General features: G+C 40.7%; 1 protein-coding gene across 2 annotated transcripts; it reads right to left on the reverse strand.

Moving 5' to 3' along the window:
* Positions 1 to 72: 72 nt before the first annotated feature.
* Positions 73 to 15,617, reverse strand: LOC100194878 (lymphocyte-specific protein tyrosine kinase). 2 transcript variants are annotated; one of them, XM_014210265.3, is made up of 13 exons: positions 15,518 to 15,617; positions 15,192 to 15,287; positions 13,088 to 13,197; positions 11,436 to 11,496; positions 11,235 to 11,325; positions 10,964 to 11,065; positions 10,523 to 10,776; positions 10,141 to 10,293; positions 8,368 to 8,547; positions 3,283 to 3,359; positions 1,317 to 1,470; positions 1,006 to 1,137; positions 73 to 787 (listed from the first exon to the last, which is right to left on the reverse strand). In XM_014210265.3, the coding sequence occupies exons 3-13, from the start codon at positions 13,190 to 13,192 to the stop codon at positions 585 to 587; spliced, it is 1,512 nt and encodes a 503-aa protein (XP_014065740.1). In that variant the 5' UTR covers positions 13,193 to 13,197; positions 15,192 to 15,287; positions 15,518 to 15,617; the 3' UTR covers positions 73 to 584.
* Between the last annotated feature and the right edge of the window lie 5,596 nt (positions 15,618 to 21,213).

A 21,213-nucleotide genomic window follows, 5' to 3' on the forward strand; every position in this document is an offset into this window, starting at 1 on the left:
GTTTACAATGTCGAGGGGCGTTGCAAACAGATCCCGCCACAATAAGCACTGTTTTGGATTCCAGGTTTAAAAAAAAAAAACTTTTACCACATATTTGTTTACAGTCTTTTCTATGTTTTACATCACTTTTTATTGCATGATCATCATCGACATCTCATATGCATTTCGGGTAGGAAGAAGTATCAATGGCATCAACGGATACATGAACAGAGTAGGTCTAACGTTTGTGTTTTTTGTAAGGGCATCATCATCCATGGATTTATAGTCTTCAAACGCATAGAAAAAATATACAAATAGAATATAGAAAAATCTAAACAGTACAAATCGAACAAAAAACATGAAATGACAACGGAATGCAAAGTATAGAAAAGTACAGTGGTATCTTCCTTGAGCTTAAAAAAATGTCACACTATAAATGCTTTAATTACATCCTACAAATGTGTAGGTGTGTATTGAAAGTAGATCAGGTATGGTTCTCAGACAGACAGTATCAAAAGCATATAAGCTGGGACCATATCTCTCTGTGTCTTAACAGTTGGAGTTAATGTCCTTAATGACCTCTCCTTTCACCATGTCTGTCTGTCTTATGGCTGTTCCTGGTACTGCCCCTCTGTGGCTGTGAAGAAGTCCTCCAGAACGCTTCTCAGGTACTCAAAGGTTGGCCGGTTCTCTGGGCTCTCCTTCCAGCACAGGTTCATGATGTTGTACAGATCCTCAGGGCAGTTCTCAGGTCGGGGCATCCGGTAGCCTTTTTCCAGGTTTTGGATCACCTCTGGGTTACTCATTCCTGACAGTGGGACGAGACAAGAGATGGGGATGCAGACTTGTTAATAATGTGGCCAATGTGTTGGGGTTTTGTGGGCAACACCTTTGTAGAGAGTATGTGATGTTTGTGGATTATACAGGTGCTATGTGGAGAATGTGTGTATGTGAAGTCTACACGCATTGCATATGAAATAGACATGTATAATATTGGATTATTGTGGAGGTGCATCAGTGAAATACCTGGATATGGGATACGGCCATACGTCACTATCTCTGTCAAGAGGATCCCAAACGACCACACATCTGACTTGATGGAAAAGGTTCCATAGTTTATAGCTTCAGGTGCTGTCCATTTTATGGGGAATTTGGCACCTGATAAGGAAAAGTGAAATGGGTTTAATTTTGGGTTCATGTTCATTTCAAAAGCACCCATTGGATTCTACATGAACATTTGGTGGGGCTATAGTATATAGAGTGCATGGCTTTGCAGAAAGCACTTAGAACATTCAAGCACATGCATTTTTTTCTAGTGTAAAGGAAAGTCGTGCTACCCTCTCTGGCTGTGTACTCGTTGTCCTCAATGAGTCTTGCGAGTCCAAAGTCAGCGATCTTACAGATGAGCTCATCAGACACCAGGATGTTTGCTGCTCTCAGGTCCCGATGGATGTAATTCATCTCTTCAATGTAGGCCATTCCTTCAGCCACCTGCAGGAGGCAGTACATCATAAAGAATTAATCATACTTGTTTCAATTTTTTTTTATTTTTATTTCACCTTTATTTAACAAGGTAGGCCAGTTGAGAACAAGTTCTCATTTACAACTGCGACCTGGCCAAGATAAAGCAAAGCAGTGCGACACAAACAACAACACAGTTACACATGGAATAAACAAACGTACAGTTAATAACACAATAGAAAAAGTCTATATACAGTGTGTGCAAATGGCGTGAGGAGGTAAGGCAATAAATAGGCTATAGTAGCGAAGTAATTACAATTTAGCAAATTAACACTGAAGTGATAGATGTGCAGATGATGATGTGCAAGTAGAAATACTGGTGTGCAAAAGAGCAAAAAAGTAAATAAAAACAATATGGGGATGAGGTAGGTAGATTGGATGGGCTATTTACAGATGGGCTGTGTACAGCTGTATTAGTCGTATAGGGTACACATGGTATACACTGTCCAATGAAATGCTTACTTCCTTCTCGACAATGTAACAACAATAAGAAATAATAAAAGATAAGAATAGGAACATAAAGTAACTGGCTCAGTAGAATAGAATACACATTTTGGCATAAGTATAATACAGGAAGGCACAATTTATGAAGGATACATACTGTGTGTGTTTGTGTGTGTATAAGAGACAGACAGGGCAGCAGTAGATTCCTGTGACAAGGAGGTTCCCACTTCCCCAGGTCAGATCTCTGCTTCTCACCTCAGTGCTCCACCCAGTTTTCACAGGCAGGTTATGAACCCCTAACAACCAGCTCTCTTTCCGGCCCACCCTAATGCCCCAGCTGTGCTATCTATATCTCTTTTGTGTGTGTCAATGTGCGCGTGTGTGTGTGTGTGTGTGTTTAGGCAGACATTAGTGCATATTTCAGATGTAAGAATCTCACAGATACGTGCCATGTGGCCCCGAATCCCTTGGCAGAAAACCGAGAGAAGGGTATGTGATATGAACTTCATATCATCATTACGCATCACTCTGGGGTCATGTTGTTTCAGTGTTCTTACTAACTACATGCTTACAGCAGTGTATGGTGCTGAATGCCATTCAGTGTTCTAGCCATTACTCAGGAACATTCTTTTGCCGTAATACGTTCACAGTTCATCCATAGAGTAGGCTGTTCTTTTGCCACATGCGCCTTTGACAGCTTTGTTCGTAGAAATCCCTGTAACCCCATTACACATCCACGTGGCTCAATGTCCATTACTGTAAATGAGAGTAATATAATTTAACCATGACATTACGTTAGTGGAGCCCAATTAAAAAAGATGTTGGTGTAATTAGATGTTCTCCCATCTTTGGCTGTAAACTACTTCTAAGTCAGTTGTTCTTCTAGAACGAGAGGCTCAAACAGCAATACAACTGCTTTCTTGATCTTATGAAGCTTGGTGCAAGTGTGATTTAGAGTAGGCTGTAGGTTTGTTTTATTATGAAATATGCATTATGTCTCTCAGGTATCAGGATATCTATCACTTCGATTTGTGTTACACCTATAGCATTGCACTGTGATAGGGGTGAGCACCTCAGTGGTGTCGACACAGCTAGATTTGTGACAAGGTGTATAGACTTATGGCTGTTAGTAAACCTCACACAGTGGTCTCCATTGTCACCGGGAGATTATAGTTAGCCTCATAATAGCAAGAGCTGTTTCCTGTAGAGGAGGGCCATACAGAGAATAGAAACTGAAAGAGCGAATGGAGGGGAAAGAGTGAGAGAGAATGTTGGAGACAGACACTCGTTAAAGGTGTAGAGAGCTATTGGGATTGACGTAAAGAGCAGGGAACTTGCCTGAGAGGCCATATCTATGAGGGTGTTGATGGGTATGTTGGATCCCTCAGACGACTTGAGAAAATCTACCAGAGCGCCTGTAACAAAATGTGATCAAGTTATTCAAATGACATATGTTTTGAGCGGCGTTACATCAGATCTCCTTTGTTTAATTATAAACAGATGTTACCAGTCACCAGCGCTTAATGCAATATTGATGGAGGTGGAATTATTTTAAGATACAAATACTTTTAAGTCAGAAAAATCTATGTTCAGTGAAAGGCTTTGTGAGAAAGATTAATGACACTGCCATTAAAACTACATTTGGATATGTCTCAGTCATAAATAGCTGGCCTTAGACCCAGAATAGATGTTTAAATGAGGAAAATAACATTCTCAGGAAGTACGTTCACCGTCAGTCAATGGGATGCATGGCCTCTATTCGACAGGCCATGGCTCCTCCGTCTCTACATTGTGTTTGATTAAAACTGAACAATACCACAGGACCTCAGCCAGCCAAGGCAAGCAGCAGGAAATGCCTTAAGAAAAAGGATTGACTCTTCCAGGAAAGAAGGGCAACAGGCTCCTGTGCTTTAGTAAAGAAGGACTCCTTTGATGTCTGTGCGTCAAAGGAACGGTATAAGCCAAGGTTGCGAGGAAAGTTAAGCATGCCACACCTGTTATTTTCCAGTTGTATTGTCTTCAATGATAAAAACGAGGGACAAATTGAGAGGATGGGAACATCAAACCTTCCTTTCTAGTGACAACAGAGGCAACAATTGTGTCTGTGCATGTGAATCACAAACAAAGAAACAGTTCACGTTAAGGCACTGTTGGTGCTCTACAGGCCTCTCATAGAGGACAATACAAAGGCCCTCCATTCACTGGCTCAGAGCACTTACATACTGAAGCTGTTGTTGCACCAGTGACAGAGCCTTTTCAATGTGCTTTGTTACTGTCCCTCCTAATGTCAGGTCTTCAAAAAGGCAACAACAACCTTTGAAGGGAATGTGGGATCACATTAAAAAACATGCAGGTGACATAGTAAGTGTAGTCAGAGATTATGACCAAGGCTTTTGGAGAGAGCATACTGGTATCAAAATAAGTTGTTGTATTAAGCAGGGGCGTAGGCACGGGTGGGACCAGGCCCACCCACTGGGGAGCTAAGCCCAAACACTCAGATTGAGCCACGAAAAAAAACGATATATATATTTAAAAAAAAATCCAAACGGGACATTATTTGTCTTTTTGCCTAAGCATGCAAACACCATCAGATATAATTCATAGCAAGCAGTGCGCTGGTTTAGTCAGATTTGATTAATTATAACAGAACCAATGATGTATATAAACCCTGGATTGCTGCATTGTTTCACGTCAGATGGCGTCACTCATCCACAACGCTCGTCCCTCAACCGATCTTTATTGTTGGACGTGGAACTCATTTTCAAATTTGAATATTGAACATTCTAAAAATGAAAACATAGTTCCTAATTCCTAACTGCGCTCTCGTATGACTCTCCATCGAATAGGAATAATAACTAGCTAGTTAAATTATTACAAATGTTGTGACAGTGATTTAATAATTAGCAATTGTGATAAAATAAAAAACAAACCGGTGGCTTTCGCCTGCACAAATTCTGTGCAAGGACGTTGGTCGTCTGTGCAGTGACTTGATCAGCTGTGTAGCTAACTGTTGTAGCTAGCTAGCTTACTTCCTTCACTCACATTCAAAGCTTGCTTAGCCTGTTTAAAATGCCCTGAAGTTGTAGAAATGCAGCCCCACAATTAAGAGGAACTGAATGTTATCAGAAGTCAGTCCGTAGATAGATCAGTATGTTTCTCCACGATCTTATCGTTGGGTCTGCTGAACACAGCAGCTGACTTGGGAGGCTACTGCAATGACTCGTGGCAAGAACAGTTGCTTCATGAAAACTCATAATAATGTAAGCATTAGCACTACTAGCTACAGTAGCTTGCAAGCTAGCTTTTGTTGGAAGAAAAACATTGTATGTGGAGCACGAAGTAGGTAGCTGGTAGGTTAGCAGCATCGTTTCAGTCAAAGATGATTTCAGTGACTGGTTCAGCAAACTAGCAAACTAACGTTAATGTTGGACACATTTATGATAGCTTTCGTGCCCGTAGTCAAACTTCAGAAATACTGCTCATTGAAGCACAATAATCCTTAGCTAGATTTAAAATGGGGGGTGACTTAAGACTTCCTCACCAACAAAACATAAACATTATTGACATATTTATTGTTTTAGCTTAGATTAATTCAGACCATTTTGAGGCAGAATGGGGTTCAGCAAACGATGTCACCTAGGTAATATTTTCTAATGTTATGGAAGCGCATTGTAGCTGGAATACTTTTGATCTATCCCATTAGCCTTTGCAAGGTATGCGACAGAACAGTGCGTGCAGAATCGACGCGCTATCTGATGGAAGACAATGTGGATTGCTGATGCTATGTATTGGCCATTGAGAGGCTTTGAAGCCACCGGCCATATTGGCACTCCCCAGTAGGAGCAGTCCTCCATAGGAATGAATGGAATTCTATAGTAGTTCAATTAAATGTTTTATGGTCAAAATTACATGTTTTTAATGATTTTTTGTTGTTGTAGTTGGGACAATAACATCAGTAATCTCTACAAATTATACTTTAAGGAAAAGGTTTTATATCTTTAAAAAAAAGTTGTTTTATGTTTACCTCACATGTTTACGCCCCTTTTTCCCCCCATTTTTGCCTAAAATGACATACCCAAATCTAACTGCCTGTAGCTCAGGCCCTGAAGCAAGGATATGCATATTCTTGGTACCATTTGAAGGAAACACTTTGAAGTTTGTGGAAATGTGAAAGGAATGTAGGAGAATATAACACAATAGATCTGGTAAAAGATAATACAAAGAAAAAACTAACCATTCTTTTGTATTTATTTTGTACCATCATCTTTGAAATGCAAGAGAAAGTCCATAATGTATTATTCCAGCCCAGGTCCAATTTAGATTTTGACCATTAGATGACAGCAGTGTATGTGAAAAGTTTTAGACTGATCCAGTGAACCTTTGTATTTCTGTTCAAAATGTTGTATCAAGACTGCCCAAATGTGCCTAATTTGTTTATTAATAACTTTTCATGTTCAAAATTGTGCACTCTCCTCAAATAATAGCATGATATTATTTCACTGTAATAGCTACTGTAAATTAGACAGTGCAGTTAGAGTAACAAGAATTTAAGCTTTCTGCCAATATCAGATATGTCTACGTCCTGGGAAATGTTCTTGTTACTTACAACCTCATGCTAGTCGCATTAGCCTACATTAGCTCAACCGTCGCGTGGACGGGACACCGATCCCGAAGAAGAGCATTAACGTGTCTGTAATAGAATAAATGTGGCCAATGAATGTAGACATTAATAAATGCATTTCTATAGCTTCCAAAATATATTTTACAATAGTGGGCGAGTGCCAAGATGGAGGCACGGTGGCTTCAACACAGTGCCCTATATCAGTCATCTCGTCTTTATATAAATTATTGAACAGAACCGATGACCTGTAATGACATTCACTATCATGGGATGGGTTGCCAAAAATAACTAACTTAAAGCCACACCCCCAATAAGCCACAAATGTGACCGCATTGAGGATATGTCACTGTGCTTCTATAGCTATATGCTAGGTAAATAAAGGTTAAATACAAAATATGCACCATGCCACTGCTTATTTAATTTCTTCATTTAGCAAACAAGACAGCTCACAATCCATTGCCTTTGTCAGTAAACACACCTATATGTCATCTTTAATTAGCTTAGAAAATGTACAATTGTCTCTCAGCCTCATGGCAAAATGTGTAGAATAGAATTAGATGAGCTGTAAAACTGCACATTTTCCTCTCTGCCCCAAGGCAAAATGTGTAAAATTGCAGGAAGTTAGTTGCCCACCAAAATGTTTACAGGCCCACCCACCAACACATTTCTGGCTACGCCACTGGTATTAATACTTGTGTTTTCAATGTCAGCTAGTCTGTGTACAGGGCAGTGCACCTGTAACCATGGTGCCATTTTTATTGGTCTGGCTTTGCTTTGCTACCCTTTTATAGACAGCCTCTCTCTTTCTTGTGTGAAGAGAGAAAGAGAGTAGTCACTGGACAGTGGCTGAATAGCCTAGTCTGACTGGGGGAATAGGGGGGCTGAAGGGGGGGGGGGGGCTGTGTTGCAGTCTAGGGGGGCTGAAGGGGGGGGCTGTGTTGCGGTCTGTCTGTGCTGACACTGGAATGGAGCCACGTGCCCATGGGGGTGGACACAGGTCCCATCACTGAACAATGAGACAGTGAATCACCACTCCCCTATTTGACGTCTCTTCTTTCCAGTCAGAACGGACTTCCCTTTGGTGTGTTGACATTAGAGGCACCAGTCAGTACGGGAAAAGAGAGTTAAAGTTCACGTTTGCTGATTTGATTGTTTAAGATGAGGAAAGTGCTGCAGGGTCACCAATGTAGGCTGAAAATAGCCTCTAAGAAGATTATCCACTCTAAAGAAAGAGATGTATGGAAAAACAAGGTTAAATTTGTACTGTGTTTCTGAAGGTCACATGTTCCATTTAGAATGAGCGTTTCAGTAAATAACCGTTAAGCCCTAACTAGGAGTATTCATCTTATGATTGAATAAGAAAACATTACATTTTAATCTTGCATCTATAATAAAATTCTTTTTTGGATCATTTAATATTGTCAGTGGACTGCAGTATGCCTGGGAAAAGACTCTGACTCATGAAACGCATTCGGGTAAACACCCAAGCCGCTCTTTTGTTACTCTCACTCTTATCAACATGCAAACCCAATAACAGTTTAACATGTTTGATCACGAAAGCCGATGACGATATCCTGGCTGAAAACACTCTTTTGTCTGCTCCAGGTGTTTCTCTAGAATCTCCCTTGATGACTCTGTCTTAGCTGTTCGCTCTTTCAGCGCCGGGATTGAGAGTCATCTACGTTGACAGGCACAGACATAGGCTTGCTGAGCAGCTGTCATGGAATAGAGTACAGTAGAATAGAAGAACAACTGAATAGAATAGGATCAGGGTTATTGACCTTATTGACAGTGACACCCACCGTTCTCCATGAACTCTGTGATGATGTAGATGGGCTCCTGGGTAACCACGGCGAAGAGGCGGACCAGGCGCGGGTGCTGCAGCTCCTTCATCAGGTTGGCCTCGTCCAGGAAGGCAGCCATGGACATGGTGCCCACTTTCAGGTTTTTAATGGCAACCCGCCTGTGGTTGTTGTACAGACCTGCAGCATGGAGGAAGGCCATTGGTGATACAGTAAATATACAATTTACTGCAGTAATATCACAGTGATATTACTCAGTAGTGTAGTATACAATGTGTAAGATGGAGTGATTTGAGGACACTCAAGTTTGCAATAGGTCACAATTTGCCGAGTTATAGCATATGCTGTAATGGTGAGAATGAACTTTCTCACCATTACAATTAACTTTCTCACAATTCTCAGCATATTTGTTATTGAATGCATTCTTCCCTACTTTTATCTATAACTGAAATCATTTCGGGAAAAGGAATGGTGGTTTGTTTTTTCCAATCTGACATGCATGGATACTTTTTGTTGTTGTGAAACAACAATCACCCCTATGTTGTTGGTGTATTCATTCGCTGAGAGAAACAAATACTGTATGTTGCCAAGATCGCATGAAGGAGGAATTTGGAAAATACAGGATAGTTTTGAATGTCGCTTTGTGTTCACACACATGGAGCTGGACAATAGGGAAATCTCCCCCTCCACTGGAAAACTAGTGTGAAGGGATCAGATTACATCAGCAGATATTCTCACCATCAAAACACTGGAGTTTATTTTTTAATGGTTGATTTTAGGGTCACAGCGGGAGGTGATAGCAAATATTGCAATATGAACTAATATAGAGAGAGCATCTGGTGTGGCTAGAACCTCAGCCCAGCATGCTCACTGGCTCTCTTGCGTAATGCAGCTAATACCTGACATCAATCTCTAACAAGCCCTACCAGCTCAAACAAGCACTGCAGTGATGGCAGTATTTAGGAAATTACACACAATGCAGAACTAAAGCCTAAACCAAAGCTGTTCTGGCAGACACCGAGAGAGACAGGACCAATTGAGCAACTAGTTGCTTTATATCTAGTGGATCAATGCAAACCAACACACGCATTGGTAATCTGAAAATATCAACCACTGTGGTTGTACACTGCCTTCAGAATGTATTCACACATTTTGTTGTGTTACAGCCTGACTTTAAATGGATTTTTGGCCTCTCACCCATCTACACACAATACCCCATAATGACAAAGTGAAAACATGTTTTTAGACATTTTTGCCCATTTATTGAAATTGTCAGCAAGACAATAACCTAAAACACAAGGCCAAATCTACACTGGAGTTGCTTACCAAGACGACATTGAATGTTCCTGAATGGGCTAGTTACATTTTTTGATTTAAATCGGCTTGAACATCTATGGCAAGACTTGAAAATGGCTGCCTAGCCATGATCAACAATCAAGTTGACAGCGCTTGAAGATTTTTTGTTAAAGAATAGCGGGAAAATATTGTACAATCCAGGTGTGCACAGCTGTAATCGCTAAAAGTGCTTCTACAAAGTATTGACTCAGGTGTGTGAATACTTATGTAAATTAGATATTGCTGTATTAAATTTTCAATAAATTAGCAAACATTTCTAAAAACATGTTTTCACTTTTTTTTCACTTTTTTCATTATGGGGTATTGTGTGTAGATGGGTGAGAAAACAAATCTATTTAATCAATTTGGAATTCAGGCTGTAACACAACAAAATGTTGAATAAGTCAAGGGGTATGAAAACTTTCTGAAGGTGCTCACCCATCCAGACTTCTCCAAACTGCCCAGCCCCGAGCCTGCGCTCCATTTTGAGGGACTCTCGGGGGATCTCCCATTCGTCCTGCCACCAGGGTTTCTGGGGCACGCGGGACTGGCACGGCTTCATCAGCCGGGTGCACAGACCGTCCGCCTCACCTGCAGACACACACAACACAGGCAGGGTCAAAGGTTGAATAACGTCAAGTAATACAGTTCACATTTTGAGAAAGACTGCGCTAAGATGTGCTAAGGTGAATGTGCACTATGGATGGTATGATAATGGTATTTGGTACCAATGCTTTCTGTATTGTTTGGCTGATGTATTGTGTTCTGACTGGAGGCATCGCTCCAGGAGTTCAGACAGGATGTGAGTCATAGCACGTACGTGAGTGATGCTGGACCAGCTCTTTCAGGGAGTTGAAGGATATCTTTGCGGTGATGTAGAAACCACCAGTATCCAAGTTCCGGATTCTGTAGTGCTTGACCGTGTCTCCAGTGTCGGGATCCAAGTCCCTGACAGATAAGGAGAAGGAGCCTTGAGTTGTCTCACTCTCTCTGACCATGAAGGAGCCCTGTGTATTCCCCGGAGCTAGCAGGAGCCTCATGGCATCGTTTCTGGAGAGGTTCTTGAAAAACCATCTGAAGCACAAAAAAACAGGCATAGAGCTTCAAACATAACCACATCCCTTTCCCTTGAAGGTTGTTGAGTATGGGGAGATGGTGTTGGTTGAGTGAGACGATGTTGGGTAATGTATGTGTGTGCTTCCTAAAGTGAAATTAAATACAGTTATTTGAGTTTGAATTGAATTCAACTGAATTGACTTACGTCTCCATCTCCATTGAGTTCAGGGGGGCAACAAAGTTGTATGGGATGAAGCCCTTCTGGCCTGTGATGAGAGACTCTGCCATGAACCACTCCGGGTCATCCCTGGACAGCAGACATAACAGCAACACTTACTCACTATCTCATACTTTTCAAGCACTGGCAATGTGTCATGCTCCATCAAACAACTACACACTTTTGCACAACTACACAAATATATCAGATCCTCTAAAAAGTAAATTGCATCACACAACCCTCCCATCCCTATTCTTACTTATTGAGGATTTTCAGCTTGTCTCCCTTCTCAAAGCCCAGGTCATCATTGTGGTTTGGTTCATAGCTGTATATGGCAATCACCAGGCTATCTGTACAACCATAACCAGCATGGGTGAGGAAAACATAAACAATAATGATTAGATTTGATCTACCAGAAGAAGGCACATAATTACCCACATATTCATGTATAAGAACATACCTGGTAGAGGGGAAGAGGGAGGCGTGAGATGAGAGGGGTAGGGGATCAGTTGATCTGTGTACTGATGAGACCAAAGCAGGGTATGGGTCAGTAAAATAACCTGGGTTTCCACTTCTGAATTCAAAGATTCTCATTCAGAGTACAAACTATGGAAGTTCAAGTTGTTACTTGCATGAAAACAGTAAAGAGAAAAGTCTGGGGGTTTACACTATCATGATGGGAAATTTGACTTAAGGTAAAAACCATAAATTCCTTAAAGTGAGGAACGATATTAAGAGAAGATTTTTAAAGACACCCTAGGTTTTACTTCATGTTTACTTTGTGCTGACATACTGGCCAACAACAACATAGCATTCACATGTGCTATACTCTACTTCAAATCTACTAGTATACCTCCTGTAATTCAGAGGGAGGAAGTGAAACAGAACGTTTAGTGAATGGTTACAGTCCCAATTAATTGCACACACAAAAGCCAACTTCCGCCCAAATTATGTAAATTGCCAATTCCCATTGCTAGCTACCCAGAATCATTGAGAGAGTTTGATTAAGTACAGCGGGCTATGGCCTGTGATGTGAATGGGCAAAAGCGGTGAGGGAGGAGTGCCCTTCTCAAATCTAACAGTAATCTGCACCGCTCGGTCATGTTGTCAACAAGGCAGCATCGTTCAGAAACATACAACATCTCGTTTCCATAAAATATATGTTCAAATTCTCAAACTAGTTTTCATTGGGTCGACAGATAAAGCCTTTTTATCAAAATCAATCACTTCTGTATGTGAAAACACAGAATCCTACTTGTTACTCCACATGCTTAACCTACATGACTTTTGTTTTAAGCCGACTTCGCCGTCAGCCAAAACGGGGCACCTAGCTCACGCCATAGAGGCAGCTTGGTTCCAGTAGGGCTGGGAATTGCCAGGGACCTCAGAATACGATATTAACATGATACTTAGGTGCCGATACTGCGATTTTATTGCGATTTTCATGTTCCAAACATATTGCTCACTACAGTGCCTTCAGAAATTATTCACACCCCTTGACTTTTTCCACATTTTATTGTGTTACAGCCTGCATTTCAAATTGATTAAATTGAGATTTTGTGTCACTGATCTACACACGACACCTCACAATGTCAAAGTGGAATTATGTTTTTAGAAATTTGTACAAATGAATTAAAAAGGAAAAGCTGAAATATCTGTCTGATTGGTCCCAGAATACAAACGGTTGGGCCAGAGCCAGCAGTGTTTTTGAAGTACGCAATTGGCTTTGATACTCTGATTGGTTAGAGACAATCTAATTGCTGATTACTTTGTTTTCATCGCAAAGATGTTACCACAAACGACTTTCAATGATGGCAGATTCAGACTGAAGTATGTAATGAACGATTGAGCAGTGAAATAACTCAGTGTGAGTCATCAGGCAACAATTCCCAAGCATTGACTTGCACAACACCCTTTTACGTAGACCGTGGTAGCTTAGGTTAAATTCATTGATATGTCAATTAAATGCATATCGGAGATGTTTGTGTGTGTTTTTTTTTTTGTGAGACCACGTTAAAATATCACACCCTCTTCCTCGCATTCCACACTACTTCCCCAGCCACGTCCAGACGCTATGCCGCTGTCTACACACACAAACACACACACACTCACCGGGTTAGCCGACTGGGTGGGAATCGGGCAGTTGCAGTTGTCACACACTTCGTCTAGGTTCTCTACCCAGTCATCATCATAATCTGAACTACAGTTGCATCCCATTTTACCTGAAACATAGTCAAGAGTTTACGTCAGTTTACATCACTACATGATAGAAGAGATTGATTGACAAAGTATGATTTAAAAATAATTGTGCTTGGTTGGAACAAAATAGTTGCGTAGTGCCCCATACTTAGACTTGGCTCCCAAGAGAGTTGGTGAACTAGATAGCTGTAGCTTATTATATTACCTTCTTAAAAAAGTGAAAAGCTGTTCAACCTCAAATCACTTGGAAATGTAAACTCAATTCAATCGAATTAAGAGTGTACATAAACAAATGAATTAACATTAATAAGCAGAACTTTTTGCCCAGAACATGTATTTTATGTTAACATCCTGTAAACATCTAATATCCCTTAAATCCCCAGCCCTGGAAAAACAACTCAGGATGTCCTGATATGACTAAATCTTTGAAGTGAGAAAATAAAGTAATAATCTTAGCCAGACAAAAATATGAAATTGTGTCAGGATGTAAACCTACATTATTGTTTCTGTGTAGCTTCACATCAATACACAACAACCAGCGGAGTTTAGCAGGATGTCAAAAATCCCCCACCGCAAATTAAAATACTCCAACACATTGGCATGTACGCCTCGTCTCATAGTAGTGTGATGAGGATCTGCATGGGTCTAAGGACTGATCCATAGGCTGTGCAGCTTGCTGGGATATGACAGACTTAAATCGGTGACAGATACAGTGAAGAGAATTGCTTTTGATATAATTCAATGTGACCTTTTTTGTTGAGAAACCAAATTGCTAGACATTTCACAAAGATACCTACATTTCATGTTATAATTATTTGTCTTCATTTGGGAACTAATCATAGTCCAGATTTTTTGGGAGAAAATGTGATTATATTTCAACTAAAACTAATCCAGTGTTAAACCGTGCTCTCAGTGCGGATGGAGCGCTCTACCTCTCAGCAGTACAGAAAGACCCTGTGTTCTCAGGCCCGCTCCAATCCCATTGGTTGGCTCACGTAACAGGGTCAGTGGGCTAGTTGGAGTCGCCGCATGTCCCGAGGGCACAAATCCGTGAGAAAATCTGACGGGTCCGGAAAAGCCTGACCCCGTTAGCAACAGTCCACCCCTGCACTGGGACGGAATGGAGGGGGACGAGAGGGGTCACTTTTGGGTGACATCTCTCCTGCCTTTGTCTGACAGGCTCTCAGAGAAAGTCATCTAAACAAAGTCAATATTTTCCATTGAATGGATGCCCTCTTGATTTAATCTCTTAATCATATTCAGCTGCTGAGGGGCTACCCTCCTCTCAAGGCCCAGTGTGTAGGCTTTGGTTGGTTGGCTTTATTATCATTATGTTGTGCTGCATTTGTTGAGGCATTGATGTTTCTTTCACATGAAATGCTATGTGTGGTGTGATCCACCCTGAAGGTCATTATAATGAAGGTTAGAGAAGGGTTACACAGAGGTAGACACTAAACACTGCTCTTTAGGCTACCTTTTAGTGGTTTGACTAACCTGTAATAATGCATTACATCAACAAGATGTCCTTCCATCTGTCAAACTGCTCTGAAAATAGTAGCCCTCTTGAGCGTTGCTGCTTTCATGAAATCATCACATTTTCCAAATGCATATTATGCATACTAAATTATGTGCTATACAGGTGGATACTAAATCACAAGGACCTTCTTGGTCACCAGATCCCTTCCTGACAACCAAAACCTTAAACAATTGTCCGTCAAACTGTAATAAAAGCATAATAACCACAAGAATTGCAATTACCAAACCAGATGTTAATTTTCATAAATGTTTACCTAAATTACCTGTTACCCCCTTGTATTTTGTATTGCCTTTTAAGCTAAATGTAATTTTTGCAGTACATTATACATCTTCTCAATATTGACTATAGCCTAAACATTTGTGACTGCTCATTTACTGTAAAACACAATTGTATACATTGTTGTACATCCTGATTCAAATTACGCTCTCAAAGGGAGACCACGTCAATATAGATGCATTATATAGAAAGTTTAAGACCTACCTCAATAAACTTTAAGCCCAATATAAGGCTCTTCAACAGGGTGTCAGCGATGTCACTGGTCTGCAGCCAGAGCAGATTTATCCATGACTAAGAGACCTAGTCTTCATCAAATATGAATCTTATCAAAAACAGCAACTAGAAATATAACGTTACTTTTGGAGAGAAAATAAGAAACAATAGGATGTTGAGTGAGGTTTTCAGGCCGGGAGTTTTGTATGTGAAGATCTCATCACTTACTCATGCAGTATCTTCAAAACACGCACACCACACACACACACACACACACACACACACACACACATACACATGCACGCACGTACACACACCTCAGTGGAGAGAAAGCCACCCAAAGGGCTTCCTGTCGTTGAAAGGTTGAGGGTTGTTCTGCAGTGGCTCTGACAGGTGCTACCCATGCAGCTGTGTGTTTCACAGGGAACGTTGGGCTCCTCTGTAAATGGGTCAGGACAGTACCTCTCTCCTAGTGTGTGAATACGTGTGAATGTTCCATCAGTCACAATTGGGTAGGATTGGTGAAGTAGTGTCTCAGGCAGCTGATAGACTCCATTTTGAATCAGGTCTTTGTATCTGTGTATCGCAATGAGACTGTGATTACGGGAAAACCTGTGTCATCGACATTAAGTTGTAATTGCCAAATGAGTCATTGCCCCCCCTCCAATTGACTATGCAGAAAAGTGCTGTCATGTTAATTTTCAAATGGAGAGTGATTCCCTGGGAGTTAGAATACATTTTACTTGATTCTAAATGTCCTCTGAGAGCACAAAAGCTATTAAACCCATCAATTGTTTGGTTCGTTTAGTCTCAGGACATCAACAATGACACTCGAGGCCATTTTGTTTATTTTATAGTCACATCATATTTTCTGTGCTCTGGTCTGGGATGACAGATGTTATTTCATGTTATTTTGTTCAATGGTGTGGTTTATCACTGATCCACAGTCAGTTGTTGATTGGTTTACTTGGTCACAAAACAATTTGAAAACGGCTTTGATTTTCACCATTCATTTCTTCTTTGATATGCTTACATACAGCCACACACCTACACAAACCCTCAGATGATCTCCCATAAATAATTATTTACACACCATCTCTGTGATGTGCACGACTGTGGGCCATAGAAGACCACAGCACGGCCCTGTTCCACTGTCAAATGACAAAGGTGTAGAAGCATGTGATGAATATGAAGCTCCAGTCACATCCCCCTCTCTTGCAGGGAGTGTTGCAGACCACATAGATCTTTGTTGCGGTGGCAGGCTGCAGCTCTAGACACTATAGCATGTACTGACAGGAAGTCAGCCCAAACATGTACAGGAAGTGAACTGAAATAGGTGCAAGTGTGACTGCTACAGGAGAGATTAATACACACATTAAACCACTCAAATTAAGGAAACAGCGTTTTGTAGTTTTACTTTTAAAAGTTCTAAGGTGACCTATGTGGCTGGCGTCTTCTTTGTGTGCCAGTTTATCAAAGAGAGAAGCAGATTTGTGCTCATGGGTCTTTCTATAAAGATGTGTGACATTGGGATCAACATTTCAAAATGGTTTGAAACAAAAATAAAAACGATTTTCATGCAGCTCCACATTTGTGCTCAGAGGAATAAAAGGGAATGTATGCAAATTGTAACACCTAAACAACAACAGGACTAGGACTATACATCCTTTAAACAGGGTTCTTAAAGACATTGGCAAGTCAAATTCAAGGATAGGGGCTTCATAAAGCACTTCATTGTAATGTTCAAGGATCTCAATGTAATACAATTTTATTATTTATATAATTGTACACATAGGGCCTAATATAGAACCCTCCCCCCCAAAGAAAGCATGCAAAAAGTTTCAAGAAAGTAGGCCATTAACACATTAAGAATAATAAAAAAAATGTAGGCCTTGTCAATGCATTGATATTCAAATTATTAGTACATTCTAATATATGTGAGAATAATGTGGACATTGCCTGACTAAATATATTGGATGCATACATGGCGATTTTCCTGTTGCCTATGTGGCAGGCGCAGTGACACACTAGCAATCATCTCACCATCGCTGTTTTTATAATGAGAAAGTGATCAAAAAACAGGTCATTTTTTTATGGAAGTATTTGTATGTAAAGCCATGTTGAAGCCAACAGATGTTGTCTTCTTCCTTATAATAGATTTTACCGCAACAGAGTAGCGCAATACCCTTCAACTGAAGCATCTCTCACAAAAACATATCACAAATTAAATCACGGTTATTATAAGGGAGTAGGAGACTTATAAATTGTCTACAATAATTACAAGGACTTCTCAAGCACCAAACTGAGGATTTGATTTTCAAGATATGCCTAATCCAGTAGCCTAATGTGTTGTCGTCATATCTAGAATAATTAATAGGAATAGAATTGGGTGTTGCGCAACAGTCTATCCTACACGATTGTGCACAGTAGACTCGGTGTCCAGTCCTAGGCACAGAAACATGAACTGATTTCCTTAATAATGCTTTCTCTGTTAAATCTAACGAGGCCCTGTTCTAAATCAAGCAGACAACAACATATGATCAACATCAATTTGCTAGGGATATTAGATCAAACCTGGATCCAGGCACAACTGTCTTCACCAGGGTAATGAATGAGACACCAAAATATTCTAGACATTTCCTCGTGAACATCTTTTTTTACAGCACTTTGGCTGTCACAACAGCTGTTCATCACTTCACTGTCATTTGGAAAATTCATTCCTCAATCAGATGATGTGTGAAAATATCACACCTTAACTAATCAGATGGATACCAAATGTGCATTCAAAAAGTATTATGCATACTTAGCCACGGGAAGTCAGCACCCCCTGAAAAAATTGGAATATTTAAAAATCTATATCTAATGAAATAATCAGAAAAGTAGTGCACTGGGCCTTTACTAGTCCTGTATAAGCAGGAGAGATATAGCCACCTGTAGCCAGGGGAAAACATTTCTGAGATCTCTATACAAAAAACTGTTCAACAGCTAGATCCAGGATTCTTACAAGGTTCAAGTTCAATGTAATTTAACTGATTACTGCTTAATATATAATATAAACGACAACTTACACTGCCATAATTGCAAGGACAGACAAGTAATGTTGTATATCACACGATTTGTGGACAAATCCTTCAAGACATGATAAAGGGTTAAGCAGGTTTTAAATCAACTCGTGAACTTGATTAAATATAGCTATGATCCCCCCCCCCCCAATATTTTCATGTAATGACATGAACAAAAATAGCCAGATTATTATCAATGACCTATCAAGAGCTGGAACAAGTTGTCCAGTGTAGGAATTCCTCACTGGTACCCTCGTTTATAGAAAGACCCTCATACAGACACATCATGTCCATTTTCAGTTAAGAGTAGCAGTTTTCAGAAGAGTAGGAGTCATTGATTCAGTGTAAACATGTTTAATCAGGTTTATGTGGAGACAAGTAACATGCGTACAGTAGCCCCGAGACGCAGAAATATCAGCCAACAGAGATTGAACTTCACTCAACTTTCAAGAGCAGTGTTCACCAACCGGTTGATCGTGATTGACTGGTCGATCTCCAAGGCATTCCTAGTTGATCGTGATTGACTGGTCGATCTCCAAGGCATTCCTAGTCGATCGCCAAACATTTCTGTAAAAAAACAACGATAAAGCCTTGTGTTCCTATTTTTATTTGATTTTCTAGGGCTGTTGGTGGTAGTTGCACCTGATTCAGCTGCCCTGCGCGCCGGGTATTTGAACTGTTGCAATTTTGAACCATTTGATGTGTCTGAAGGCACAAACTCTGCCTTCCCGGACGGTCCAGAGAGCAAATCAAGTGCACCGTTGGCTATAGGCCTACCGCTGGCCAATTGGGTGGCTCAAATGACCGTGTCTGCAGGAATGTACTATAGCAGGCATAAAAGAAAGCTTCAGCAAAGTTGATACTGTGAGATTTCAAAACATTTAATATAGGGCTGTCAAATGATTCAAATAATTAATCGCATTAAATTCTGTAGTTAATTGCGATTGATCGCACATTTTTTAATTTGCTCAAATTTGGTGCTAAATAATGATATTTCCATAAAAAAAGCAGTTTATTGAGTTATAGGAATGTAAGGACTGAAACACCAAAAATATTCTGTAGCTTTCGGCAGCTTTCTTCTTTGGTTGCTCTGACTCTGTTGCTCCCTGTGGCTCATTTGGTAGAGCATGGTGTTTGCAATGGTGTTTGCAATGCCAGGGTTGTGAGTTCGATTCCCACGGGGGGCCAGTACGAAAAGAAAATGTATCAATTGAAATGTATGAAATGTATGCATTCACTACTGTAAGTCGCTCTGGATAAGAGCGTCTGCTAAATGACTAAAATGTAATGTAAATGTTAATCAGGTTGCTGTGCAGGCCTCTCTTCCTTCAGCAAGTTGCTGACCAAAGCCCACACCGCCCCCCTCTCAGGTCTGGGAAGGCACTTCAGGTCCTTAAACCTTGGGTCGAGTGCTGTGTTGATCTTCAGCCATGTGCGGTTGGTGTTTCCTCCACTTGCGTTTCTCCAGGTCTGTTGTGAATGTCAGCTTGAATCTTACCATTTAGACAGGGTCATCATCGGAGCTCTCCATCACCTGAAGGAGATGGCAGACATCAGGCAACACCACAGAGCAGGAAATGTACTTCTCTCCTCCCAGAAGTTCAGGCAAGTACCTGCAGTGAAAGATCATTCAAAATCACTTCAGTTAATTGTGAGAAACTTGTTATACACAGACTCTCTCGCTCCCTCTCTCTCACACACACACACACTTTTTCACACAACAAATCGTATTATAACACTAAGAGAGGTAAAGTATTACCTGCAGTGCCTTCAACTTCTACACTTACTCCAAATCAGCTGTGGTTGGCATGGTGATGTTAGTATTCTGTTGGGCCAGAGCATCTCTGTGGTTGTTGGTTTCCGTGGAATTCTTTTTGTGCGAGTGATGTGGCTTTGCGCCTTACGGATTGTGGTTGTTCTGGATGGCTGTTCACAAATCTAAATGTGTATTTGATCCCAATAATGGTTGAATTCAAGAAGTTTAAGCTGCCTATCAATCAATGTTTTTGAAACCAGTGGACAGCCAGTGAAAAATGTGCTCTTGCAAAAGCTGCACAGTGCGGTTCCAAGCCTATGGAATAAAAGTGGGGCTTTTATTGCTCAAAGGCCTAATGGACACATGCTCAAACTTGCACAATTTTGATAGACTTAAAGGGGAACTCTGTAGTTGCTACATCCATTTTTGAACTTCTAAATTATATATACAGTACCAGTCAAAAGTTTGGACACACCTACTCATTCAAAGATTTTTCTTTATTTTTACTATTTTCTACATTGTAGAATAATAGTGAAGACATCAAAACTATGAAATAACACATAAGGAAAAATGTAGTAACTAAAAAAGTATTAAACAAATAAAAATCTATTTTAGATTCTTCAAAGTAGCCACTCTGCCTTGATGACAGCTTTTCACACTCTTGGCATTCTCTCAACCAGCTTCACCTGCAATGCTTTTCCAACAGTCTTGAAGGAGTTCCCACATGCTGAGCACTTGTTGGCTGTTTTTCCTTCACTCTGTGGTCCAACTCATCCCAAACCATCTCAATTGGGTTGAGGTCGGGTGATTGGGGAGGCCAGGTCATCTGATGCAGCACTCCAACACTCTCCTTCTTGGTCAAATAGCCCTTACACAGCCTGGAGGTGTGTTGGGTCATTGTCCTGTTGAAAAACAAATGATAGTCCCACTAAGCGCAAACCAGATGGGATGGCGTATCGCTGCAGAATGCTGTGGTAACCATGCTGGTTAAGTGTGCCTTGAATTCTAAATAAATCACTGACATTGTCACCAACAAAGCAGCCCCACACCATCACACCTCCTTCTTCATGCTTCATGGTGGGAACCACACATGCAAAGATCATCCGTTCACCAATTCTGCGTCTCTCAAAGTAGTGGTTTCTTTGCAGTAGTTCAACCATTAAAGCCTGATTCATGCAGTCTCCTCTGAACAGTC

Source organism: Salmo salar, chromosome 09, assembly GCF_965601325.2.
Source record: "Salmo salar chromosome 09, fSalSal1, whole genome shotgun sequence".
NCBI lineage: Eukaryota > Metazoa > Chordata > Actinopteri > Salmoniformes > Salmonidae > Salmo > Salmo salar.

Excerpts from the sequence above, each read along its gene's own strand:
- LOC100194878 (XM_014210265.3), bottom strand. The coding sequence starts at position 13,192 with ATGGGATGCAACTGTAGTTCAGATTATGATGATGACTGGGTAGAGAAC. Across the intron at positions 11,066-11,234 it reads AAGCTGAAAATCCTCAATAA|GGATGACCCGGAGTGGTTCA; the intron begins GTAAGAATAGGG and ends TCTGCTGTCCAG. Across the intron at positions 1,138-1,316 it reads CGAGTACACAGCCAGAGAGG|GTGCCAAATTCCCCATAAAA; the intron begins GTAGCACGACTT and ends TTTCCTTATCAG.